The sequence below is a fragment of the Nyctereutes procyonoides genome, unplaced genomic scaffold, assembly GCF_905146905.1.
Source record: "Nyctereutes procyonoides isolate TBG_1078 unplaced genomic scaffold, NYPRO_anot_genome, whole genome shotgun sequence".
NCBI classification, from domain to species: domain Eukaryota; kingdom Metazoa; phylum Chordata; class Mammalia; order Carnivora; family Canidae; genus Nyctereutes; species Nyctereutes procyonoides.
Window position 1 is genome coordinate 32,239,092 of NW_026575047.1, and position 25,518 is coordinate 32,264,609.

General features: G+C 48.9%; 1 protein-coding gene across 6 annotated transcripts in view; it reads left to right on the forward strand.

The window, feature by feature from the left end:
- The window catches only part of AFAP1 (actin filament associated protein 1), a 144,246-nt gene that overhangs the window by 90,500 nt on the left and 28,228 nt on the right, over positions 1-25,518 (forward strand). For all 6 annotated transcript variants that reach the window (XM_055326393.1, XM_055326388.1, XM_055326390.1 and 3 more), the window contains 4 exons: positions 5,555-5,650; positions 8,513-8,594; positions 13,904-14,053; positions 21,704-21,915. In XM_055326393.1, coding sequence (XP_055182368.1) covers positions 5,555-5,650; positions 8,513-8,594; positions 13,904-14,053; positions 21,704-21,915 — 540 coding nt within the window. The remainder of the gene's footprint in view (positions 1-5,554; positions 5,651-8,512; positions 8,595-13,903; positions 14,054-21,703; positions 21,916-25,518) is intronic.

The window sequence follows — 25,518 nt, forward strand, 5'->3', positions numbered from 1 at the left end:
CATCGTGGCTTTTTATTTCATCTTGTCAAGTCCACATCTTTATGATTGAAGTAGTTTTTTTTTTTTCTAAATTAAAGAACTACTGTTATAAGAGGAACAGCCCTTATTTATCTTGATGACAGCATGCTGGAGCGACAGAGAGTGAATGAAGGGTCTCAAAATCTAGAATATATTCCCAGAAGGCCTTTAACTTATCAGGATGTTTGGGGTCAGCACACTCTTTCCCATTTGTCCAATGGAAATATGCTGATCAGAATTATCAAAAAGGCAGATTGAAAAAGTTACACAAATACACTTTTAGAATTAAACAGTTGTACTATCAGTGGTTTATTAGTAGAATTCCTTCTGTAAAAGTCTAGAACAGCTTTCTACCATGAACTTATAAAACAGGTGCAAAGTCTTTGTTAATATGAACTGCTGTTATCCATGTGGTCCCAAACTTATTACCCAGGCTTTTGGTATTGTGAAGTGTGGCTTTACTGTAACAGCTGACAGCCTCTGAAGTGAGCCACACACGGCCTTTCTCAGGTGTGAGGAGCAGGAGGGCTGTGTGTGGCCAGTGCCTGAACTGACCCACGCTGCTTCAACAATCATGGCCAGAATTGTTTTTCTTCCTTCGGGCTGCAGTCTGTAACTTCTATCACCAGCAGCTCTTGCCAAAATTAACTGACTTTGTCTGTGTGTGTGTGTGTGTGTGTGTGTGTGTGTGTGTGTGTGTGTGTGTGTAGATGCTGAAAGCATGAGCCATTTTGTAGGGGTCAATCAGAAGACAACAGCCAATATTCCCAGAAACGGAGTGGTCAGGTTTCCTTAAAAAATGTGCAGAGATTGTGTTTCTGGCAGTGAGGGCTCAAGTTAAAAGCAAACAAAAATACCACAGAACATAAAACAATTTGTTTTTTTGAAGGATTTGTAATTCTGAATTTGGATCCAGTTCTCTTAAATACATATTGAACTTCTCATTGAATATAGCTCTTTAGAAAAAATTTATTAATACAGAATCTTCATTTGTAGATATTCAAGGAATTTGACTGACAAAGCCTTTATTAATTACCTCTGAATTAACTCTGAGGGGGCAATTTGGCAACAAATAGTGATCGGAGTACAAAGAGTAGCTTCATGAAAGTCACCTGAAATAATCCAACTGGCTGGTGGATGAAACCTATGCTAGATGGGCTTATGCTGCACTCCGTGGAGTTTCCAACAGTGCCTTTCTCTGTGCCCGGGATGTAATGATGGCTTAGTCTGGGGGAAGTCTGTGGGGATGGCAGGGATAAGTCCCAGCCTGGTCCCAGGTGTGTCTATGGGCTCCCGAATACCTGTCTAAGCACTGTGGGAGACTCTGGCACTCTACATAAGGGGTTTGAGTTCAGGTGGGGGGAATCAATTGAGAACAAAAGTGTATCCTTTATCTGAGTACAGAATTCTGAGAGTACAGATGCATGGTTGGGTTTATCAAGGAAGGCTTCTCAGGGACGCCAAGGACACTGCTTCACTTCATTGGCCAGATCACCTCATCTGCCCCCTTCAGTGAGTCCACTGTTCCTTGAACCTCTGTTTGTGGGCAGAACGGGACTTGATGTGGAACAGGGGAGAGGAAAAGGGACATTCTAGTGATTGGGAGAGTTAGGAAGTTCGCCAGGGCAGGCTGTGTCAGTGCCCCAGGTATGGCTCTTATCTATGTGTTCTTTTTGTTGTTTGTTTGTTTGTTTTTTTTGTTTGTTTTTTTTTTTTGTTTTTTGTGTGTGTGTTCTTTTTTCCTTTTCTAACGTTTTTCCCTCCAAGGATTTCAGAAATCTTTGCGGAGGACTAGGGAGAGTTGGCATGAGGGCTTACTTATCTGATATGATGGCCTGGTGTCTTTCCCTCTGGATTCCATTCCTTCATTCCTCTTTCTCTCTCAGAGGAAATGTCAAGGCCAGTTTGGTTCCTCATTCCCTCCTTTTTTTCTCATTAATCACACTTTTTAGATTGGTGTTATATGCTAGGCTTTGGGAATGCTCACATAAGCAATGCATAGATAGCCCCGCCTCTGAAAGCAAGCCCAGCCCAAGAAAAAAAAAGACACCCGTGGGCATACAGGGTGCTGGATCAGTGACCATGGGAGGAACACGTGGTCAGCTGCAGCCCAGGGCAGGGGGAGCCAAGCCATGCCCCCTGTGGGGGACAGACACCCCCCTTCTGGGGCCCACAAGATGGGACTGAGGCTCACAGGAGGAGCCTGATCCAATGAGCCAGACACATCCCTAAAGACGCGGTTCACATGATTCACCCTTGAGGCCGGGAGGGATCCTTGGAGCAGTGCTGGGGTGCATCGTGGACCATCCCCCCTTGAAAAAAGAAAGGAGGAAAGAGGACCGCTGCTTTTTTAATAAAAGCTTTTGCCAGAGAAACATTTCTGCAGCTTACGTTTTGTGGGTTCAGCCTTCTGTTGCAAGATGAGAAACTTGTGGCTTTCTGGTCAGTTTATGTGATTGTTGTGTGCTGTGTCCTCTGTTTAAGGCTGTTGTCTCAGGAAAGGGATGCATACCTGCTTCACGCCTGCTGTGGGAGAAGTGGGGCTGGACACCTCACGCTTCACCATCCTGCTTCCCGTGGTGCCCCACACACCTTATTTTGTGCATGTTCTGGACAAGGACATAAGGCTTGAGTCTGTATTGGTCTGACTCACATATGGAGGAGGCAGTAGAATTGGGGTTAAAATCCCATTTCTGTCTGACCCAAGAGCCCAGGAGATTCCATTGCATTATACTCTTTCCCTAGAGAAAAGACAAACTCTTGTCCTTAGATCAAATAGGAATTTGCCTCGTCAACTGAAGATCTGATAAAACCAGAGGAGAGGCATAGGAATAGGGTCCTTCATGCAGCAGCAGGAGTGGAGTTAGTTTGGACAGACGCATAGGTGCCCAGAAGGCCTGGGTCACTGGGTGGATGTCACTCTATTGATGCTTTCACACCTCAGAATTGATAGGGGAAAAAAATGTGGCAGCAAGCTCTGTGGGCCTTTTTTTTGTTTTGTTTTCCTTTTTCCTGTTTTAGTTTCAAATGTGGACATTGCCCCATAGCTATTTCATGAAGCTGCCGAGCAGCAAAATGGCTGCAAACACTGTCCAGGGCTCGTGTCAGTTCTGGCACTAATCCCAACACCAGTGCAGCAGTGCAAGCCGGTGATTTTGGGCATGTCTGCTGAGATCATATTGCAAAACTGCTACCCAGATATCTGCGACTTTGGCATTTCAGTTCTGCCCTGAAGATGCATGGGATGCACTCAAATTACAGCTTCGTTCCAAAAAGAATAGAAGACATTTTGAAGGAACTGCCTGCTAACTTCTCGCATACCAGCATGCCAGTTCCGCCGCCCCGGGAACCCCGAGCTGTCCTGTTCATTGCATATCCCCAGCGATCAGAACCATGCCCAGCTCACTGTAGGAGCTCAGTAGTGACCGCAAGGACAGTGGGTGGTGACCTTGGGGGAGCTGTGAGCACCGTACCGTGGACCCCCACCCCTGTCAGTCTAGGGCAGGATCCTTTCTGAGCCCTTGAAATCAATGGTGGGGACACTCATAGTGATAATGGTGTTGGTGACCAGAGCAGCCACCATGTGCAGTGCTGGCTTAGGCACTTTGCATAGGGGGTCTCATTTCCTCTGAATTTAATCATAGTGACATAGCAGGGCAGGTCATCTTGACACTCCTTCCTTTGCTAGTAAGGAAATGGAGGCTCAGCAAGGTTGGGACTTTGAACTAGTAGCTGACGTTCTGGCCTCACATTTCACTGAGAAAACAGAACTGGCCAGACAGAAGCATCCTCAAACCCTTGCCACTAAATACACTGGCCTTTCTGTGTCTTCCTGCCTTCTCCAGATCCTGCCTCCTGCTGCCTCTGGAAATTCCTCCTCTGCTCATCTCCTCCAGCCAGCTTCCGCCATCCCTCCCCGGCAGCTGAGGGGCTTCTCAGAGGCGCCCCTGTGCCTTTGGGCTGTGTCTCCCTCCTCCTCCCTGCTCCTGGGAGCTGCACCCTCCTAGATCGCCCCCGCTTCCCTGGCTGTTCCAGCTCATTCTTGCACTGGCCTCTCTCCTTTGGCTCTGCTCCACGTACTGACCGGCTCTGGTCCTTATCCTGGACCTGCGTTCTGCTCTGTCTTCCCTCTGGCGACTTACTCCCTCCTGGGCTGGAAGCAGAGCCTCTTCTCCCCTAACTGCCTAGTTTAGTTCCAGCTCTGCCTGGAAGCGTGCCTTTGCTCTGAACTCACCCGCCTCACTTCTCCTCTACCCACTGCTTCTCTTTGCCTACTCCATCTGAGTGACAGCACCCAGCTGCCTTGGAGGTGGCACTTCCCTCCTGCCCCACATAACTCACCTGCAGGGCCTGCTGGTTCTTCTCTAGAATCGTCCTCAAGCCACTGGTTCATTCCCTCCAGCCATTACACCGGGCTGCACTGCCCCTGTTTGTCCCCTGGGGCTGACTCGTTCCCTTCTTAGTTTTTGTCTGCTATCCTCCCTTGGTAGCACCAGTGCTGTCTACTACTTCTAACAGTGGCATGCTCCCCACCTCTCAGGCACTGTCTCAGACCATGTATGGTCCCCAGTGAGACCCATTGTGTCTGTGCTCTGTAGGCAGGAGCACTGGAGCACAGAGCAGTTAATTAAATTTGCCCCAGGTGAAGGGTGGGATGAGAACTCAGGCATTCAGGCTCTGTGGCTTGTGCTCCTGGCCTCTATGCCATACCACCTCCCAGAAAGTCAATCCTGTAGCTCCTGGGCTCCTTGCTGGACCTGAAGGCACTGAGCCACCCTCCTGGTGGCCTCCCACCATCTTCTGTCCCCCGACACCAGATGTTATCCTTAAGCACTTCACATCCACCATAGCACCTTTGCACCAGTTGGCTCTCTGCCTGGAAGCCTTATCCACTGGTTCCTCATGGGGCCACATCCTTCTGAGCATTTGACTCCCAGCCTGTATGTCATCCCAGTGAGGCCTCTTTTTTTTTTTTTTAAGATTTTATTTATTTATTCATGAGAGACACACAGAGAGAGGCATAGACATAGGAAAAGGGAGGAGAAGCAGGCTCCATGCAGGGAGCCTGATGTGGGACTCGATCCCAGGACTCCAGGATTACGCCCTGGGCCGAAGGCAGATGCTCAACCACTGAGCCACCCAAGCATCCCTCAGTGAGGCCTCTCAATCTTGTAAATTAGCCATATCCTCTTTGTTAAACATCACCTTCCAGTGTTATTATCAATTATTGCTGTCTTACTTTACCTTCGTGTTTGGGTAAGGCTCATTGTACACCATAATACCACACTGATGCTGGAATGCAAGCCCCATGATTTCCCTGTATCCCAAAACCTGTGTCAATACCAAGATCAGAGAGACATTTGGTGAATGAATGAGTGAACGAATGAGCACCTGGCATCACTTAAAGCCAAGTGCTTTTGAGCCCACAGATTATCCCACCATACTGTATGCCTCTGCTTGTTCATTCTAGCTTCAGCCCCTTATGCAAGCATCCTTGCCTCCGCGAGTGCTCCAACATGTCTGCACTTTATTGTAGGTGATCCGAGATGTCTACAGTGGCTGCAGTGGGCCGGCGGATTTAGAAGGCCCACCCCCATCAAGCTCCCCAGTGCACAAGACAGAGCTGGAGAAGGTAAGTGCGTCTTTCTTCCCAGGAATGCTTTAGGCCTCCCTCAAAATTTTGATACCATTCTCTGGGAATTTTTGCACTGAGAGTTGGAGAAAAAATTGCAATCCTGCTGATTCCGCATTTCAAGTTCATGCTCTGTATGAAGCTTGACTTAGTCATTTTAGAGACTATGTGGTTGGTTTGATCATCCCCAGCTTTAGATACAAAAGTGGGTTTAAAAGTATGAAAGGATTTTAGGTGTGTAGGTTACTTAGCCATCACGGAGCAGAGTGGAACTCCACACGTTGGTCTCTGTATGTCTGGAATACAATAGGCACTGCCTAAGCAAGATCCCAAAGGTTTATTCCCAACAGACCAGAATACATTCCCTGTCCCTTTCTGTTCTGTATTCATTTTGCTTGTTGGAAGACACAACGGGATCCCAGTGGTGGGGATAGAGGGCTGGCCTTTCTTGCTAGGATTGTGTAAACCCATCACTGCTGTGTGTCATGCCTGGCCTTCTCCAGCCATGCTTTCTGTGTCTGTGTGCACCAGTCTAATTTTTGTGGAGGTCATGTGGGTTCTGTGGGCTTCTGTGGACCAGGAACCTTCTGAGTCCTCTCTGTCTCATTCTTGCCTCTGTGAACAGATCCTTTTTTGTCTATTCTTGTTTTAGCCTGAGTTTTCCAAGGAAGCAGATCTGACAGGTGTGTGTGTGTTATCAAGTACATATAAAGTTTAAATGTAAAATGTTATATATGTTGCAAAATTATGTAAATATGTATACAGATACACAGAAGTACATGCATATATACATACAAAGAGATTTATTATAAGGAATTGGCATATGTGATTATGGGGGCTGGAAAGTCCAAAATCTACAGTGTGGGTCTGTGGGCTGGAGACCTGGGGGAGCCAGTGGTGCAGATGAAGTCTGCAGGCAGCCTTCTGGAGAATCCCTTCTTGCTGGGGAAGGTGGACTTGTTGTTCTATGTGGGCCTTCAACTGATAGGGCGAGGCCCACCCACGCTGTCATGGACAGTCTGCTTACTCACAGTCCACTGACTTCAGTGTTAGTCTCATCCACTAGCCTCTTTCACATGGATGGACACATTAAATTAAGCTCGCAGGCCTCACCCAGACATTGTGACACAGCAGGCCCATTCGTTTTTCTCCTGATTTCTTTTTTTTTTTTTTAATATTTTATTTATTCATTCATGAGGGATACAGAGAGAGGGGCAGAGACACAGGCAGAGGGAGAAGCAGGCTCCCTGAGGGGAGCTGGACATGGGACTCAATCCCAGGACTCTGGAATCATGACCTGAGCCAAAGGCGATGCTTAACCTCCGAGCCACCCAGGCATCCCTTTTCTTCTGATTTCAAAACCAATGCCTGCTTGCTGTAGAAACTCAGAAAGTCTAGAGAAAGAAACAGGAGGAAAGAAGTCCCTCATGAGTCCACTGCACAGAGGAGGCAGCTCCCCACAACACTGTTAAATCAGCTTGAGTGGTCTGACGCATCAATTGCTTACACTGCCTTTCCATCTGTTACCCGTATGCTATTAGCAATGTTCCAGGCTTTTAAAAACTCGTAATAAGGAGCAGGCAGTTCTGCATTTTCAGCAGGTGTGTAACACCAGATCCATGCACCTCTGCTATTGTTTGGGTCTATACCCATCACCCCAGTCCCATCCTCTCCCTTCGGACAGTTTAAAACACGAGACTTGGTGTCCCACACACGAGACTTCACTGTGTCTGTTAGCTAAGAAGAGACTCCCAGAAGCTGGGTTACTAGACCAAACAGTGGAAATATTCTTACAATTTTGATTCATATTTTAAATATATCACTTTCCAGACAGGCTGCTCCCAAACCCTGTGCTATCGACAGTGTGTCAGAGCTCCCATTCCCCATGGGCAGTGGCTGTTCTCTCTCCCTGTTAGCACCTGGCCAGACCTGCCAGCCCAGACCCCAGTCTCCTGGCCCAAGAGCTGGAGCAGTGGTGGCCTTTGGTTATTCTTTCACTGGGACTCGGCACACTACAGGCTCCCACTAGATGCCATTCCTCACTCACTGCAACTCTTCCCCGCGCCACTGTGGGATCACAAACCCCTGCCTGCCATCCTTGGACAATACCACCCGGACCCCTCATGAGTGGATAATGGGGCATGTTCCCTGGTGCCCTGGTATCGTGCAGATGTTCCATTGGTCTCTAGTTGGCCAGGCTCTGTGCCTTTGGGCTGTGATGTGTGGGACCAGGAGGGTTTGTCCAAGCTCATGTTCTCCACTGTGATGCCACAGTTCTCCCCCAGAATGGAGGATTCCAGCTCTAAGCAACATCTCTTCTCCAGTTGTCAGCTCAGAATCCTAGTCATGGTTCCTACAATCAGATACCAGGGCTAAAATATTGTAGGTACTCCGGTGCGCCCTGGGACAGTTTTGACAGTGACCTGTCTCTGCATATGTTCGGAGTGTGTCTGTTATGGTCAGATATCTGACCTCACCCAATTATTGGCCGGCAACAGGGAAAGTTGAGCAGGTGATGGACTCTTTCCTTCTGGAAGGATAACATGGCTTGGTGAAGGGAATATTTTTTTGTAATCTTAATATTTTTTCGAAATTACTTGCAAGAAAAAGTGATTTGGATGAGATGGAGCTGGGGCCAGAGCGTGTGTTAGTAGTGCCCCAGTGAGGCTGCCCTTCGTTCCTCTGCTATTTCTGAAGCTCTTGTAGTGAGCTGGCTGGCAGCCTGTCTGTGCTTGAACCCTGGCCTCTGTGTGTGGTCGTGGACTCAACCACACTTCCTTTCACCTCAGAGATCACTTTGTACTGATCCCTTGGCCAGTGTGACCCACTGTGAGAATAACTTAATCCTTTTTACCCTCGCAGAAACTGTCTTCTGAGAGACCCAGCTCCGATGGAGAGGGTGTTACAGAAAATGGCATCACTGTGTGTAATGGAAAAGAACAAGGTGAGTTCTGCTCATGCCCAAAACACAAAAACAAAAGTAAGAAAAGAAAATATAAAATGTGTCCAGCTCTATGGACTTTGTGTGACAAGTTTCCTTGGAAGTTCAGTGATGTAGTTGGCATCACCCGGTGTCGTGTGCTGGAAGCACAGAGAAACCCCTTTAGTTGATGGGAACTCCACGTGTTTTAACCTGCCGTCCTACTGAACCCTGGCCCAGGTGTGCCCTGTATATATTTTAACTTCCAGGCCTCTGGCAGCTTATTTCCTTACCTGATTTATCACTGAGAGAAATTTGCTGTGAGGAGGTGGATGAGTGGGATGGGAAGCCTGCGTGCCCACCCCATGCCACCTTTGCTCAGCCCCAGAGCCCAGGCAAGCCTTCCTGCTGACAGAGGCCACTTGCCAGTGTCCCGTCTGTGAAACAAGGAGGCCAGCCTCACAGGTTTGCAATCTTTTTAAAAATGACGTTCTGAAATGTCTTTATTCACTTTCATTTAAAAATGACTTGTTAAAGTTGTGGTTAAATACACGTTAACATACAGTTCGCATTCTCAGTCACTTTGTGTCCAATTCAGCACTGTTAGGGATGTTCACAATGTTGGGCAGCTGTCCCATCGTCCAGCTCCAGAGCTCTTTTCATCTTGTGAAACTGGCAGTCTGTGCCCATAAACACTAGCTCCCTTGACCCCTCCTCAGCCCTTGGTGCCCTCCACTCTACCTCCTGTCTCTATGAATCTGAGGACTCAAGGAAGCTCATATGAGCGCAGTCTTACAGCATTTGTCCCTTTGTGACCGGCTTGTTTCACTCACCACAGCATCCTCAAGGTCTGTCCACATGGTGTTGGGTATCAGAATGTCCTTCCTTTTAAGACTGAATAGCATTCCGTCTTCTGGATGGACCACATCGTTTTAATCCACCCATCCTGTGGACCCTTGGGCTCTTCCATGTTTGGCTACTGTGAATGATGCTGCTGTGAACATGAGCATTTGGATTTTGAATTCTTTTTTCTAAGTCAGCTTTACGAGGCATATATGTCCGATAAAATCCACACTTCTTGGCACACAGTTCTTTGAGCTTTGGCAGACACAGGAGTGTAACCCTCAGCACAGTCCAGATGTGGGACATTTCCATTACCCCAAAATGTCCCCCCATACCCCTGGTAGCACCCACTCTGTTTTCCATCCTTTACAGAATGTCTTAGACATGGAATCAGACAGTCTGTGGTCTTTGGGTCTGGCTGCTTTCCCCGGCATGGTACACGTGAGATGCACCCACATTGTAGTGTGAGTCAGGAGTGTGTTCCTTTATGTGGCCAGGCTGCTTTCCTGGGTGCAGATGGGCCACAGTTTAGGTATCCCCTCACCTACTGAAGGACAGCTGGGTGTTTCCAGGTTTAAGCAGTAGTGCATAAAGCTGTTCTAGACACTTAACAGGATTTGCATGAACGTGTATCTCGTTTCTCTTGGATAAATATCTAGGGGTGGAATTTGAGGGCCATGGGTGTTCTCACCACCTTGCTAATGTCATTTTGTTTTATTCTTTTATTCTGGTCATTTTAATGGGCATATAGTGCTCTGTAATGGTGGCTTTAACTTGCATTTCCCTAAAGACTAAGGATCTTGAACCTTTTTTAATGTGCTTTTTTTTTTTTTGCCAACCATGTATCATCTGATGAAATATCTACCCAAATCTTTGCCTATTTTTATTGGATTTTGTTCATATTTACTGACTTCTGAGAGTTTTTTAATATATTTTGAGTCCAAGTCCTGCATCAACGTGTTTTGCATATAGCTTATCCTGGTCCGTGGCTTGGCTTTCATTTTCCTTCCCAGTGTGTGGGCTAAGAGGAGGGTGGGATTTGTGGGTCATGGGGAAGATTTCTTTGTGCAGAGCCAACAGCCTGTGTGCTCCTGGCCCTGTGACCTCGGCTTCCGAGGGGAGCGGTCTGCCCACTCAGCTCATCTGCACTCCCTTGCCAGAATGGAGCAGGCCCCTCCCAGCTCTGAAGTGAGGCCCCCTTCCACCAAACAGCAACCCAGACCACTGAGAATCTTGAAAGGCAAATAACCTAGACTATTGTGTTATTACAAGGTTCATACCAAAAGGTCACGACCTCTGCCTTTGCCCATGTGATTCTCTAACTGCGTCTCGTCCGAGTGCAATTTCAGCAATCTATGTCAGAAGTCACTCAGGGGAAGGCATCGTCTGTGTCTTCTATGGGCACATTAAGTGTAATCAAAGCCAGGAGAGCTGTCTAAGTTTTGCTCTGAATCAGAATAACCTGCAATCTCAGGTTCTTACTCAGATGCTGGGGTGCGGCAGCCATGGCTCTTTGGTTGGGTCTCTTTCCTCTTTTGGTCCCTATTGGAAATCAGGTTCACAGGATGATACGAATGGATGTATGCCTTGGAGAATACACCTGTATCTAAAATCCTTCTGCTTCCTTTTCACAAGGAAGGTGACCTGGATTCAAAATTGTTCTGCTTTGCGTGTAGCAGACACTCCCTGAGTGGTTGCGGAAGGAGGCCAATAGTTTAAATTCCTCCTGGCTTCTGCCTTAGCTTCTATTCCTGCTGCTCACACTAGAGCTTTTTGCAGTTGAGAGATTTCAGCACAGCTCCCCGTATCCCAGCCATGCCATGGCTCAGAGACTCTGCTGGCCAGAGGGATGGGTCCGCGCTGATGATAGTTATGGCTTTAAAAATGCCAGGAGTTAGCTTTGCTTTGGTGGCCTGTCCCTCACTGCCCACCGTGCGCTCACAGTGTGTGCTGTTTGGACTCCTGGGGCTTTCCTGCCCTCTGACTTCATTTGAGAGTTCTGAGTTTTGGGAATTTCTTCATGATTTGTTGCATGGGCCAGATTCTGCTTTTGTGTAGTAAATAGCGTCAACGTAGTCTCACATTCCTCCATACTTTGGCTTTTTCTTCCAAGGAGTCTCATACTTCTGCTTTTGCAAAAAATTAATCAGTGGTCCTTCAAGGAATTAAAAGTATGATCTCTTTTCTTTGTAGTCAGGCTCCAGCAGGGACTTTCCAAATAGGAGCAACTGCTAGTAGAATTGGAAGTAAACGTAACCTTGAGCCGTGAGCTGTGAAGAAGTGGTCCGCCTGCCCCCTGAGCTCTGCAAGAGGGGGCCTCCAGGGAATGCTGGGAACACCTTCCTTTCAGAGCTTAGCCTGAACGGGACTATGGTCACAGATGGTCTCGAGGCTCTTTCAAAAAAGCTAAGAGGGACCGTCCATGGCTGCTTTCACTTCTGGCATGGCCACGCTGAAAGCACAATGACACAGCCATCCAAACGGCAGATCCCCATGTCTGGGGGCAACTGGGGGGAATGTGCCTTCCCACTAAGGTTAAGGCAGGTTCTTCATGCTTTGTTTGAAAAGAGAGGGTAGGTGGGTATTGGGAGACTGTAAGGGGCGCGAGTGGCCTTCTGTGCTCCATGCTTCTATATCACGTGAGGCCTTCACAAGACATAGGCTGGGCCCTTAAACATCAGATGTTTATTTCTCGTGGTACTGCCAGCCGGGAGCCCCAGATGGTGCTGCCATCAGAGCTGGTTGCTGGGGAGGCCTCTTCCTGGCCTGCGAATGGCCGCCTCCCTCTGTGTCCTCAGGTGGCCTTTCTTCTGTGTTCACAGCCTCTTAAAAAGGACACTAATCCTGCTGGATCAGGCCCCCACCCTTATGACCTCATGTGATTCCATCACCAAATATAGCCACACTGGGGTTAGGGCTTCAACATAGGGACTCTGAGGGCACTTCATTCAGTCTGGAACAAACACTGTGTTTACCCAGAAACTAGGCATAGCTTCTCTTCTGTCAGCTGTTGTTTCTAGAGAGAGAGAGACAGGCTGAAAATCAAATGACTGAGCTCGTGATGGCCCCTAGTCTGCAGGGCTCAGGAGAGTGAGAGCAGATGGGGCAGGGGTGGGTATGTGGGCCTGCACCTCGTGTTCTGCTGGTGGTGGCTGTGGCAGAGTGAGACTGGAAGAGAGAGGATGTTCCCCCACCCCCGCCATGAGGTAGAGCGAGTCATCTGTATCACAGGGGCTTTAAGAATGAGGCCCAGGGTTGTAATTCCATGTCCAGGGGCCCCTCTCTCTGACATTATCCTGTGGCTGTTTATGCTGTGTTCTTATGGTCATGGGCTGAGCAGGAGGGGAAGGAGTTCCTGCCTCATTATATTTTCTCAAGGGGCTGTGATGCCCTGTGGGTTATAAACTGGGAGGTGGGAGTCACCCTGGAGAGGGAGACACCAGGAGGGTTGTTGGGGGCCATGGAGCCCCTCTCCTGCCTACCCCACACCATAGTGAAGCTGCACTTGACCCTCCTGGATGTCCCAGTGTTCTGTGTGGCCTGAGAAGTGGCCTTTGCCCCTTGCCTCCAGGACCAGGCACATAATGGCCTCGGATGATGGGGATGAGTGACCCGTCCCTTTGCAGAGTTACTGTGGGAAGAAGGGTCTTGCCCCCAGGTCCCCCGTGCACACTCACGCACCATCTGATCTCGAGATTCCAAATGGGGGTCCAGAGTTGCCAGACCTTCTAGTTTCCCAAAGGAAGCCAGCAATCATCTTAAGGCACAATGTTGTGAATTTGATATATTGGATGTGACTTCATAATTTAATGCTCTGCAGGCTAAAGCAGACCATGATGGGCTGAGAGTTCTGAGAGGGCAGAGCTGCATGCATGTCTCAGGGACAGGCACAGGGCTGCTGGAGGGCTTCCTGGGGCTGGGGAAGACTGAGGTTCTCCTTTCCCTTCTCGTCCCCTCCCTGAACTGGCCAGGGTGTGGCCACACTGCTTCTTTCTGTTCCTCAGACGTGTCCAGCTCCTTTCAGCCTCATGGCCTTTGTGTTGGCTGATGTCCTTCCGGCCCAGAAGGTTCTTCCTTGGGTTCTGCACAGCCGCTACCTTGTCACCCAGCTCCCAGCTCAAAATTCGGAAGGTTGCCCATTCGGAAGGTTCCCCCAACCGCCCAGTGCCTCTGCTGTGTCACCCACTATAGATCTCTGCATGGGCCTGCCTGCCATCGGACCTCCTCCGTGCATGCCTGTGCATGCATGCACGTGTACACATGTGCACACACGTGTATCTGCTCTTAGCCTACTCTAGAACATGTGTTCCCTCAGGATGCCTGTTTTCTGCTGTCCCCCTTTATGTTTACACTGATAGCACATAGCAGGTGCTCAAGCAATGAAAATTGAAGAAAATAGGATTGACTATGATTTATGCTTTATTATTATTGTCTTAGGTTATAGTCTGTAATTGAAAAACACTTTCTCATTTTCATCATTTTCTTGACAGTTAAGAGGAAAAAGAGTTCCAAATCAGAGGCCAAGGGCACAGTGTCTAAAGTCACTGGGAAGAAGATCACCAAGATCATTGGCTTGGGGAAGAAAAAGCCATCAACAGATGAGCAGACCTCATCAGCAGAGGAGGATGTCCCCACTTGTGGTAAGACGGAGGGTGCCTGGGTATGAGCGGCGCTCATCCGGTGCATGGCCTCTTCTGGAGTTGCGTTTGCATCTGCTGGGCTCTTTCAAGACAGACTTGTGATCCTCAGAATGGCGGGAAATGTACTACATTTTTACTGCTTATTAATAAAAGATCTTGCAGGGGTTTGAAATGATCTCTGAGGTTCTTTCAAGATGAAAAACAAATTCTTTCTTTGATCCCATGAAGTTCTCCCAAATTCCTTTTAAACGTTTCTAAACTGGGACACATGCACAGGCCTTGGTGAGCGAAGGAGGTAGTGTGGAGCATAGCATGTGCATGGGGTGACAGCGCTTTCCCAGGGCTACACCGGTAGAACAAGCATCCTGGCGGGCTGCATGTCTCAGACCTCAATTTCAAGCAAGTAGAGCCTGATGAACCATCCCATCATCAGCCCATCACCTGAAGTCCTTTCTGAGCAGGTGCCCCTGCCAGGACAGGGTGGGCACCCACAATGTGGCCCCAGCCCTCTCAGGGCTATCGCTTGTGTGGCAGAGGCGGGTCTGAAGGAGGGATCACAGGGAGAGACATGCAGTGCGTCCTGGTGATGAAGAGGAGGGAAACCAGGGCAGTGGGAGCGTCTCCCAGGGACCCAAGTGAAGTGGAGGCATGGGCAGGGGGCTGCTGGGAAGGGGTGGTGGTTGTACAGACACCCATTTCCTCAGGCACCGAGCAGTCCTTTGCTGGAGAGCAACACTCAAAACCAGACCGCAGGGCTTTGGCCTCTATTAGGAATCGAGGCGGGCCTAGGTGCCCGTGCACTCCAGCGGCACGGCCAGTGTTCTGTCAGGGCAGGTCCTTGGTCTCTTCCTTCTGCACACTTGCTCTACTCACCCCTGTGTCTCAATGAGCACAAGTGGCCACCCTGTCTGAGCAAGGTATGGGGCCTTATATGGGGGGATACACGGTCCTAAGTGCCCAAGTTGGCCATATAGACAAAGATAAATTAATCCAACAGCTGCCCCGTCCCAGGGTGTGAGCTATGCCAGGAGGACAACAGAAGAGTTAGCGCTACAGTGGAGGGGGTGGGTTACAGAGCTGGCTGGGTGCCAGAGCTTGCAGGAGCCAGGTGTGTGCTGCACCCTAAGGATAGGTCCAGGTGAGGTCCTAGCTCCCCCTGGCTGTGATGGTTGTGGTTCTAGGAAGCTGCACACGTGAGACTTCAAGGCCTGGTAGAGTCATGTCCTTTGTCAAGCCTTGGCTACCCTGGGTGGTGATGCAGAAGTGTCTGTACAGGGGAAGCTGGCTGGGCAGACGGCGGGGAGGGCCTGGTGAAGTGGCCGCTTCTGGACTTTTGGGAGCAGAGTGCTACCAAAAGGAGACCAAGGGTCCCTGCATCTGTCCCTAGTCAAATGGCAGTAGGTAGTAGTCCTAGAAGCAGGCTGACTGAAGCTCTTTCTGTTATCCTACATAAAAGAGAGAGTTTCACCTTGCTGATGTTATAGCAGAGTGGACGGGGCCCAGGCCCAGAGGGCTGAGGTTACAGCAGGGGAAATGGGACCCTAACTCAAGGGGCTATGGTTACAGCAGAAGGGATGGGGCCTAGGCTTTGAGGGGCTGACATTACAGCAGACCACACAAGGCTCTAGCCCGGGGGGAGCAGAAGGAAGAACAGGAATTCGTTGATGCCAGGGTGCTATTTTATCTCCACCTCTGCCTTTCTTGGTGCCACAAGAAGCCCTTGGTGGTGTGGGATTGTTTCTCCCTTGGGTTGGCCCTGGAGGGCAGTTAGGAATTATAAATGGAAACAGGAAATTATCCAACAAAGGGAACTGCTTTTTTAGCTTCATTTTTGTCTTTTTTTTTCTTTTTTGGTCTATTTATTTATTTGAGAGAGAGAGTGTGTGCGTGTGCAAGCGGGAGAGAGGGAGAGAAAATCTCAAGCAGACTCCCTGCTGAGCGTGGAGCCTGACACAGGCTACACTCTCCTGATCCTGAGGCCATGACCTGAGCAGAAACCAAGAGTCAGACACTCAACTGACTGAGCCACCCTGGCACCCCCCACCCCCAGTTTTTGTCTTTTAAACCGCCCTAGATCAGCAGAAGAAGTAGAAACATTTGTGTGGAATGTGGGGAGACTCTGGGGTCCAGACCCCATTACAAACAGTGCACTGAGCCTGGGAGGCCGTGGCCTGCTCTAAGCTGCACAGCTGGGAGCAGCGGTGGTGGGGAAGCTGGCCCGCTGACCCAGCTCTGCCCCCGCCTTCCGCATCTGCCCGCTCATAACCCCTCATAAACAGCCTCACTGTGCTGGTGCTCGGGCACTGCAGGAAATCCTGTTCCTGGCACTTTCTTGGAAACATAGTTGGCTGCTCCGTGTGCAGGAAGGGGGAATCTGGGGGCTGTAATTACATGTGTGGATTTCCACCAAACTGCTCCGAGGACATTGTTTGTGTCTATTAAGAGAACTTCCTCTGTCCCTAAGATTTGAAATTGTCATCTAGATTTTCGCTGAGTCCCAGGGCCAGAGAAGGGATCTATAGAGAAAGGAATGGGGGAAATGACTATTCTCAATTATTTTGGTACAGCTGCAAAGTTGTAGGCAGAAAATGTTAGCTAGCTAAGGGCCCGAGACTCTGACCATGCTGAGCTGTGGCCATGCAGCTGCTTGCCCCTGTGTTGCCAGCAGAGCTGAGCGGAGGGGGTCAGGCCAGAGGGGGCGTGCTGCTAGAAGATCGCTCCCAGGAGCAACAGAGACCTGGGTTCAAATTCAGGTTTTCTGTGAAACGTAATTGGGCAGGTGGGCCTCCAGATGCATAATAAAAACCCGTGTGTTGGGGGGAGGTGGTAAGAGATGGTTTCTGCAGGCACCCCCACACTGGCGAGTGGGGAGGGGCAGTGAGTCCCCTGGCCAGTTGACAGGGTCAGCCCCGCAAGCCCCAAAGCACTGCTTCTTCCTGCCCCGAACCCTGTGGTGATGGTGAGTGTTGGCTGGGTGAGCGCTGCACTCGGACATGTGCATGCTGTGATTTGAGATGTGAGCCAGACCCATGAGCAAGGAAGGATCTTCTATTTGCCTTTCCCTGGTGCTTACAGGCCTATGACCTCCATGGTTGTTGTCAGGAAACGCATGTCCTCTCCCCCGTCTGTGCCCCACTGGACCAGCACACTAGCCTCCTGATCAAGCTGCCTTCTCTGCGCCCTCCAGGCAGGTGTCCTGTGCTGCTGCTCAGTTCAGAGCTGCTGATAGTCTTGCCTCGGCCCAGTTCTGCAGCTTTCTCTCTTGCCTTCCGGGACGAGATGCAGAGCCACCTTGCACCCCAGCCGTGCCCCAGCACCCAGCACAGAGCCTGGCAGACAAGGGCAGCTCCACCAGTTCACTGAGAGAATGAATTACCTTAAGCAGATCGGATTACCTCTGTGAGCCTCAGGTCTTTCCTCTGTGAAATGGGCCTGTACCTACCTTGTTTTCCTAAGGAAATTAAAGATAAAAATCTTGAATGCTAAACTCTGGGCTTAATAAGTCATAATTCATGCTCAGCAAATGGTTGCTGTCATTACTCGTTTATTCACCTGATGTGCTTGTTTTTAAAAACCTGAGCACACAGACCTATTCGAGGCAGTGTGAGGGCAGTGCCGGGTGCATGGCATGGGTAATAAGAAATACGGGAGCCGGATGGAACGAGGTCTCCACGAGGCAGCATAATCTGAGCTAGTTTGAGGGCCTTGCTGGGTATTTCCAGGGCCCCTTCTAGCTCGACTATCCTGTGACTTTGTGACATTCACAGCAATAGTGTTTGTTTTGTTTTGTTTTTTTGTTTTTTTGGGTTTTTTTTCCAGTGGACATACAGGGAAGCTGCCTACCTCTTACCTTGTATCACAGTCAGCCTCACAAAAAATCAGGCGACCTTCGATCGAGGAAGTAGAAAGTGTTCTTGGTATAAATCACAGCGCTGGGGCATTGGCACCCTCATTCTTGGGCACAACCCTCTTGGAGGACAGGCCCCTAAGGCAGTCAGGTGGGGTTCGGGCACCGGTGGGACTGGATTCAGCCGTTGGCAATATTGTCACCTCTGATACCCTCTCCCCACTTTCCCCAGTTGTTTCCTCCCAGCTGATTATAAATCGAGGCCTACCAAATGAAACCAGCCATCACGCTGGGCTGAGGCCTCTCAAGAGCAGGACCAGAGCCTGGCAGGCTGACACCACGTTTCCCACCCTACAGAGGGGAACTCAGTGGACACTTGGCCCCACTTCCGCCTGTTCTTCTGCAGCTGCTTGAACTTGAAAGCAGCTGGCACTGAGGCCAGAGACACCAGAGATCCTAACAGCTGAATGAGAGCGTGTTTGTGTCTCTCTAACCCTCTGCCCTTATGTTTGTTTAATCTCGGGCCTATAAAGTTACTTTTATAGCTCTAATGAAACCCTAAGCCTCTTACCATGGTTTTGCAAGAAATCTTAGTTTTTGGAGCAAGAATAATCTCAAAAAGTCAAACTGGCATTACCAAACTCTGAAGATCCAGTAACATCTCACATAACATGATGGTGGGATCCAGAAAGAAATCAAATTGCGTTGAAATTGCCTCATGCAGTTGGTGGAACTGCCCCGGGTGGGCTGGTGAGCCTGGGTGGGCATACGGCTCTCGCTGGGCTGGAGGACCCCTCTGTCCCCACTCGCCAGCAGCCTGGCTGCACTTTGGCACCACCTGGCGGTGGCTGTGTGCTCTGGCTGAAATACTCGGGCCCATTGGGATCCGTGTCCCCACCCGCTCTGTCCCTGTCCGAGTGTCAGGGGCCATGGGAACCTGCCCTGTGACTCAGATGCCATTTCCCTGTGCTCCCTACCCAGAAGATACGAACTTTAGGCCACCCCTTTCAGAGAAGACCAAAGGGCAGCAGGCCTGGCAGCAGAAGCCAGTTACCATGGGCTTTCCTGTTTGTAGAAATGTGCTTCTCATCCACTGTCATTTTTTTATTTGCTTTTCCCTTTGAGGACTGAAAATAAATGTAGGAAGCTGTAAAAATATGGTAATTTCCTATATCACATCCTCAATAAAAGGAGGATTTGTCCAACATAATCATTCCTTTTGTGACTCAAATGTCAAGAAATTCATAGCATTGGTGACTTTGGGCCAGGTTCATTCAGGGAAGGAAACATCATGAGAGTGCCTTGACCTGTACCAGAGACGACCCCCGACCCCCGCCCTCCCATTAGTGGAGCATGCTGGAAGACTGCCCCCTCCACACTGCGGAGGGGTGCTCCTGAGCCAGAGTGCCCCCAAGTGCCGAGGTCTATAATAGAAAGTCACGTGCATGCTTAAAGGGAATGTGGTCACTGTTGTTAAGAAGTCAGCTCTGCTCTCAGGCCTTGCTGCTTAAATTTCTCTGTAAATATCCTAGCTTCTCACTTCCCCAGCACCTTGTGCATCAAGACCAGGGTCCTACTGTAGTTTCCGAGGTTCGTATATCCAGTTGTGGGATGTTTCAAGCCTTTGTTTCTCATGCTCCCTCTTCTCCAGGCCTATGGAAGAAGCCCCTGCCCCTTGATGAGGGCACCCCATCCCTGAACCACTCGGGCACAGGTGGGTCTCCCTCCTGCCAGCCCCAGTCACAGCATCTGCTGGTGCTCTGGAGCTCAGGACTTCCTTGTGAATTTGTTCCCTATTGTGTCCACTAAGTTCCTGGAGATTAGTTGCATGCTGCCTGCTTCCTCTTAGATGCACCATCACATCTGGCTCAAGGTCCTGCATGTTGGCTCATGCTCACACACCGGTGGTGGGTACAGTTTAAGTCATCTCATAAACATCTAAAAAAGAGGGCTTTCCGTGTGTTTCTGTGCTTTCACATGGTACTGTGAGCCTAGCTGTCCGTGGTTCTGATGGCCACTATGTGGGTCAGATGTTATAGCTGCCTAGATGTTTTTAAGTAGAACATTCTTTCTTCTTCTTTTTTTTTTTTAATAATAAACATATGAGAACTATGCCATTTACAAATAGTATTTTATAGAATGAAAATAACCACTCTCTATTTGCTGTTGTCAACTTTTAAAAGAGCTTCAGGTCAGGCTTTGTCAGGTGGCCTGTAGTAGTCACGGGGGGGGGGGGTTCAGGAGTGACCCCTTCCTTCACAGAGGAGCCCTCTCAGCCTCTGACTGGACCCCAGCATCTCTTCCCCCTCCCTGCACCTCCCTCCTGAATGTACAAATACAAAGGACTTGGCTTCCAGACGCTTGAGCCTATGGGCTAACTTCTCCCCTTTTTTTCTTATTTTACAAATACAGCAATCTAGGCCCCAAATGAAAGCTTGAACTCCAGGAGAAGCAGTGGAGCCTCAGTTTAGGGGTTATCAGTAGAACCGCTGTCATGTCAAGCCAAACGAGAGTTGCCATTTTATGCGTTCACCTCGTGAATTCACTGAGTAAATATTTATCTATAATGTAGGAAGCGTCATTAAGCCCTGTAACTTGCCTGCGTGTTCTGAGTTTTGTTTTATGTCATTGCATAGCCTTTATCCATTGCCAGCGAGGTGTGTAAGATGCAGAACCTGAGTGTGGTAGAGACGTAGAGAGAAGCAAAACGCATCCTCCCGAGCCCTTTGGAAAGGCATTATACACATCAGAACTGGAGAGGATTTCTTTTGTTTTTGAGCAGTGCTTGTGGGCATATGTGTATGTGTGCACATGCATGAATTGAAAGGGTGGCTGAATGATGAAGAAATCCTCGTTTTATTTCCTCCTTTTTGACCTGTGTTTTATGTGCCGTGTCACTCCCTTTCTCCATCTCAACGGCAGGGGGCAGTTGTCTCCTAGCATTATGGAGTGGGTGCAAGTAGCAGCCACCCTGTGAAGTCTGGTTTCCGTGCCTTGTTCGGTCACATTTTGTGTGTTTGTCTGTTCGTTTGTTTGTGACAAATGAGAACGATCAGTTTCTCATATTTGAGAAGTGAGAATCTTCTTTAGAAGTGAGGATCATTGTTCTTATAACTGGATCCCATGTGTGGGGTACACATCTCCCCATAGCGGTAAAGGTGTCATGCAGGGTCAGAGACGTGTGCTTTCAGACCCAAGCCTACCAATCCCATCAGGGTGGGCTTCACCTTGCTGACAAAATCTCAAAGCTGAGGCTGCAGGAAAAGCCAACAGGATGTCTTTGTCTCTGGTAGGACTCTCATGCCAGGACCTTCCATCATTTGCTGGAATGCATCTGGCGGTGGGGGACTTGGCACCTCCCAAAGCCGCCTCTTCCCTGCAAAGCTTTCATTTTCAGAGTTTTTCCTCATGTTATATCAGAATCTGCCTTCCTGTAACTTCTGCTCTGGCTGTGTCATTTGCAGCTACTCAGAATAAATTCCACCCTGTTTTCATTGCTTCAGTTATGTGAGGATGGCCATCATGTTGTCATTTCCCTCCTGCCCTGAAAACACCGACAGCTCAGCCCTACCAAGCAGACCCCAGCTCCCCATGAAACCATTCACCATCCTCAAGTGCTCCTTGGCACACACTACTCACTGCAAAGACCTTAGGGGCTTCTGGGGTGGACTGTCTGCCTTATGAGAGCCCCCAAAGCTGGTTGAAGGTAGTGACCAGGCAGCTCCTGTTTGTATGGGTCTGCATTTGCAGGCATGTGGGGGTTTGGTGTATTCCCTAACCATCTGACCTCGGTCCCCTTGCAGGCTATCTCAACGTGCTCTCCAACAACCGCTGGCGGGAGCGCTGGTGCCGGGTCAAGGATAACAAGCTCATTTTCCACAAGGACAGGACTGATCTCAAGACCCACATTGTTTCTATTCCTCTCCGCGGCTGTGATGTGATCCCGGGCTTGGACTCCAGACACCCCTTGACATTCCGACTGCTTCGCAATGGACAGGAGGTGGCCGTGCTGGAGGTAAGGTGCTGCTCGAGGTCACGCTCAGAGATGGTTCCTGCAGCAATGTCCCTGCCGCTTTCCCCAGGGCACCGTGGCTTCTGATCCTATCCTTCTAGCCTACCATGCACCGTCCTTCCTGCCCACCATGGTGGCCTCTGCTGGGCTTTTTTGTCACCTCCTCCTCTGCATGTGGTGCTGGATGGAGCAGCTGGTGCCCATTCTTCCTACACTCTGCACCAGACCACCTCCTGGCTTCCTTTCCTCCATGTGCATTTGCATGGAGATTAGATCTGCGATTCCATATAGGGCACTGCTTTTTAAATGCAGCAGAAAAATAACTCCATTTCCCCCTGAGTATGGTCTACCTTTGAAACGAGGGTATTTCTTCAACTTGCCCTTTGGAGTCTACTTTGCAGATGAAATGGGTTTTTACTCTTTTTCTTTCTTTCTTTCTTTCTTTCTTTCTTTCTTTCTTTCTTTCTTTCTTTCTTTCTTTCTTTCTGAGAGAGAGCATGCATACATGTGTGGGAGCTGGGGGGAGGGGCAGAGGGAGCAGAAGAGAGAGAATCTTAACCAGACTCAATGCCCAGCACAGATCCCAACACAGGGCTCGATCCCACGACCCTGACATCATAGACCTGAGCTGAAATCAAGAGTTGGACACTTAACCGACTGAGCTACCCAAGTGCCCCAAACAGGTGTTTATAGACAGTGGCTTGTGTGCCAATTACTAAAGAACACCTTTAATTCCCAAGAGCCCCCAGTTTTGTGTACATTTGTTATATGTTTGCCTGCTTTTCTGGAGCTTCTTTTTCACTACAGCAGAAAAGCAATTGAAACTGGTTTCTTAGCAGTCTGCTGAAAACTTCCAATTGTGATTTTCATCTATTATACTATTAATTTGTTTTCTATCTACTATTAATTCAGACCTTCTTTTCTTTATCTTTTTGTTCATTTACATGATTAAGACCCAAAGACACACACACACACACACACACACACACACACACACATACCCTGAACACAAGTACCAGGAGTGTGAACCTCCAAAGCTTGTGGATGTGGGATGTGTAGATGGTAAACACAAGGCTGCATAAGCTTTGGAGGGAAGGCTGGGGTGATCTCTGTTTCTCAGGTGTAGGATGCTCAGTGATGGTAGTGGTAGATGGACGGGGAGTGAGCCCGTGGCTTGGGGCCATGATCAAGGTGGTCCATGAGGTTGTCTAGTAGGTCTTGATAGGAGATAGGAGTTTGTTTCAAAGACTCTGTTCAAAGAAAAGACCATTTTTGTCAGGAACAGGGAAAAGACTAAATCTGGAGCTCTTCGTTCCATGCACTGGTGGCCTGTGAGGGTGGCCAGGAGCAACACATGGACTGCAGCCGTCTGCGGACTCACAGTCCTGATAGCACTGGGGTCCGCACCTCCAGGCCCCAGTCCTTGTTCTGCCACACAGTGGGATCACACTACATCTTTTGTATTCTCTCAGCTTTTAGATTCACCTGTAAAATATGAGCATTGGGCCAGAGTCTGTACTTAGTAAGATTTATGCAGGCTGAAGTAGGGTGGGTGCAGGGGACAAAGCTAAAACACAAAGGAGGAAACTGTGCCCTTGATGTGAAACAAGGCAGGTCTCCTATACGAGCTTCAGCAACAGAGCTGGGAAGGGGGCCAGGGGCAGGAGTTGGAGCATGCTGGATGCAGGAAGGGAGAGAGGGCGGACCTGGGAGCAGCCTGCTGAGGAAGGCACCCTTGTGCCTCTGTAGCCCTCAGGTGGGGCAGGCTCCCAGCTCCCAGGTTTTGTGAGGGAGGTGGCCCCTTCCTCCATGTCCTGGTCATTAGTCATACACACACACACACACGCACGCACACACACACAGAGCCACATAGTACCCGATACACAGGCTACCTTGCCTCGATCATTCATGAAATACAGAGCACCAGCCAGTAAATGTAATCTGTATGTTTTCTAAGGTCATACTAACTTTCATATTGAGATAATTTCAGAATTTCAGGGAAGTTGTGACTATAGTAAAAATAATTTCCATGTACCCTCTATCCACATCCCCCAACAGTAACATATTCCCATGTGCGGGGTCTCTTATGTTCCCTCCGTTACTCTCCCTCTGTATAAAGTTTCTCAGAACCTTTTACAGCCATGTTGACCCTTTACTCCCTCAATACTTCATTGTGAATTTGCTAAAAACAAAAGTGTTCCTTTACCAAAACCAGAATGTAGTCATCAAAATCAGGAAATTGACATTCACACACTCCTGTTAGATAACAGGATTCATAGATCTTAATTGGCTTTTCTGAGCTCGATGGTGTCCCTTGCAGGCAAGAGGAAACCCCAGACCTTGTGTAACCTCAGTCACTGTCTCTTTCTCCAGCTGTCTGGTTTCTTAGCACAGAACCGTGGAGGGTACAGACCAGTCCTGTGTAGAGGGCCCCTCCATCTGGGTGCCATCTGATGTTTCCCTGCTGTTGGGCTCCACATCAGCTCCCTGGCTGGAGCCCATGGAGGCAGTGGTGGGTGTTACAGCACATCCTACCAGGAAAGTGCACCTGTCACTCTGCCCCATAACCAGTGGTGTTAACTTTGACCCCTTGGGCAGGGTGTCTGCTCAGCTTTCCCCCTGCACACTTACGGGGCTTTCCCTTTGTCTTTAAAAGCATCATGTGGGAAGGTACTTTGAGGTCATCTTTGTAAATATCTCATTATCACTCACAGCTTCACCTGCTAACATTAGCGTACATGATGATGCTTACCTGAAATAATCATTATGATGACAAGCGTTAAATGGGAACTTTGTAATTCTGTTATTCCTTCTATATTTATTAGTTTGCATCATCTATAAGAAAGATTTCTCCTTCTCTCATTTAATTACTGATCGCTTCATGTATGTATTTCAGTGGGGATTCAGAGAATATTGTGTTAATCAGTGATTGTAATGGTTTATTGTCATGATTTACTTTGATGGAATTATCCTCGATTTGGCCAGTGGAAGGCCATTCGAGCTGGCCCCTGAGGCCTTTGCTGTGTCCCTGTATAAGAAGCCACAATCCCCGCTATGCTCTGATGAGACATGCCCGGCTCCTCTTGTACCTTTTCTTGGCCTAGGCCTGGAATCAGCCATTTCTCCAGAAAGCTGTTAGTGGATTCCTCCTGGTGGGAATCAGAAACAGATGTGTGTGTGTGTGTATTCATGCACTTGTCTGTTGTGTACATGTATTCATTTATAAGTATACATATGCACACATGTGCATTCATACACCCACATCCATCTCTATTTCTGTATTGAGTCATGAGATCAAACAAATACCTCTAATTTCAGTCTAACAACACAGGGTTATTTTTTTACAAGCTATGAGAAAATTATATAAACTATGAAGAAAACAATAAGCTTTAGTGTAAGTGTATCAATCACATGTTACATAGTGTGTTAAAATACTTTGAAAAATGCTTAGATAGGGGGACGCCTGGGTGGCTCCGTGGTTGAGCCCTGCCTTCGGCTCAGGGCATGATCCCAGATCCCAGGATCGAGTCCCACATCGGGCTCCCTGCATAGAGCCTACTTCTCCCTCTGCTTGTGTCTCTGCCTCTCTCTCTCTGTGTCTTTCAT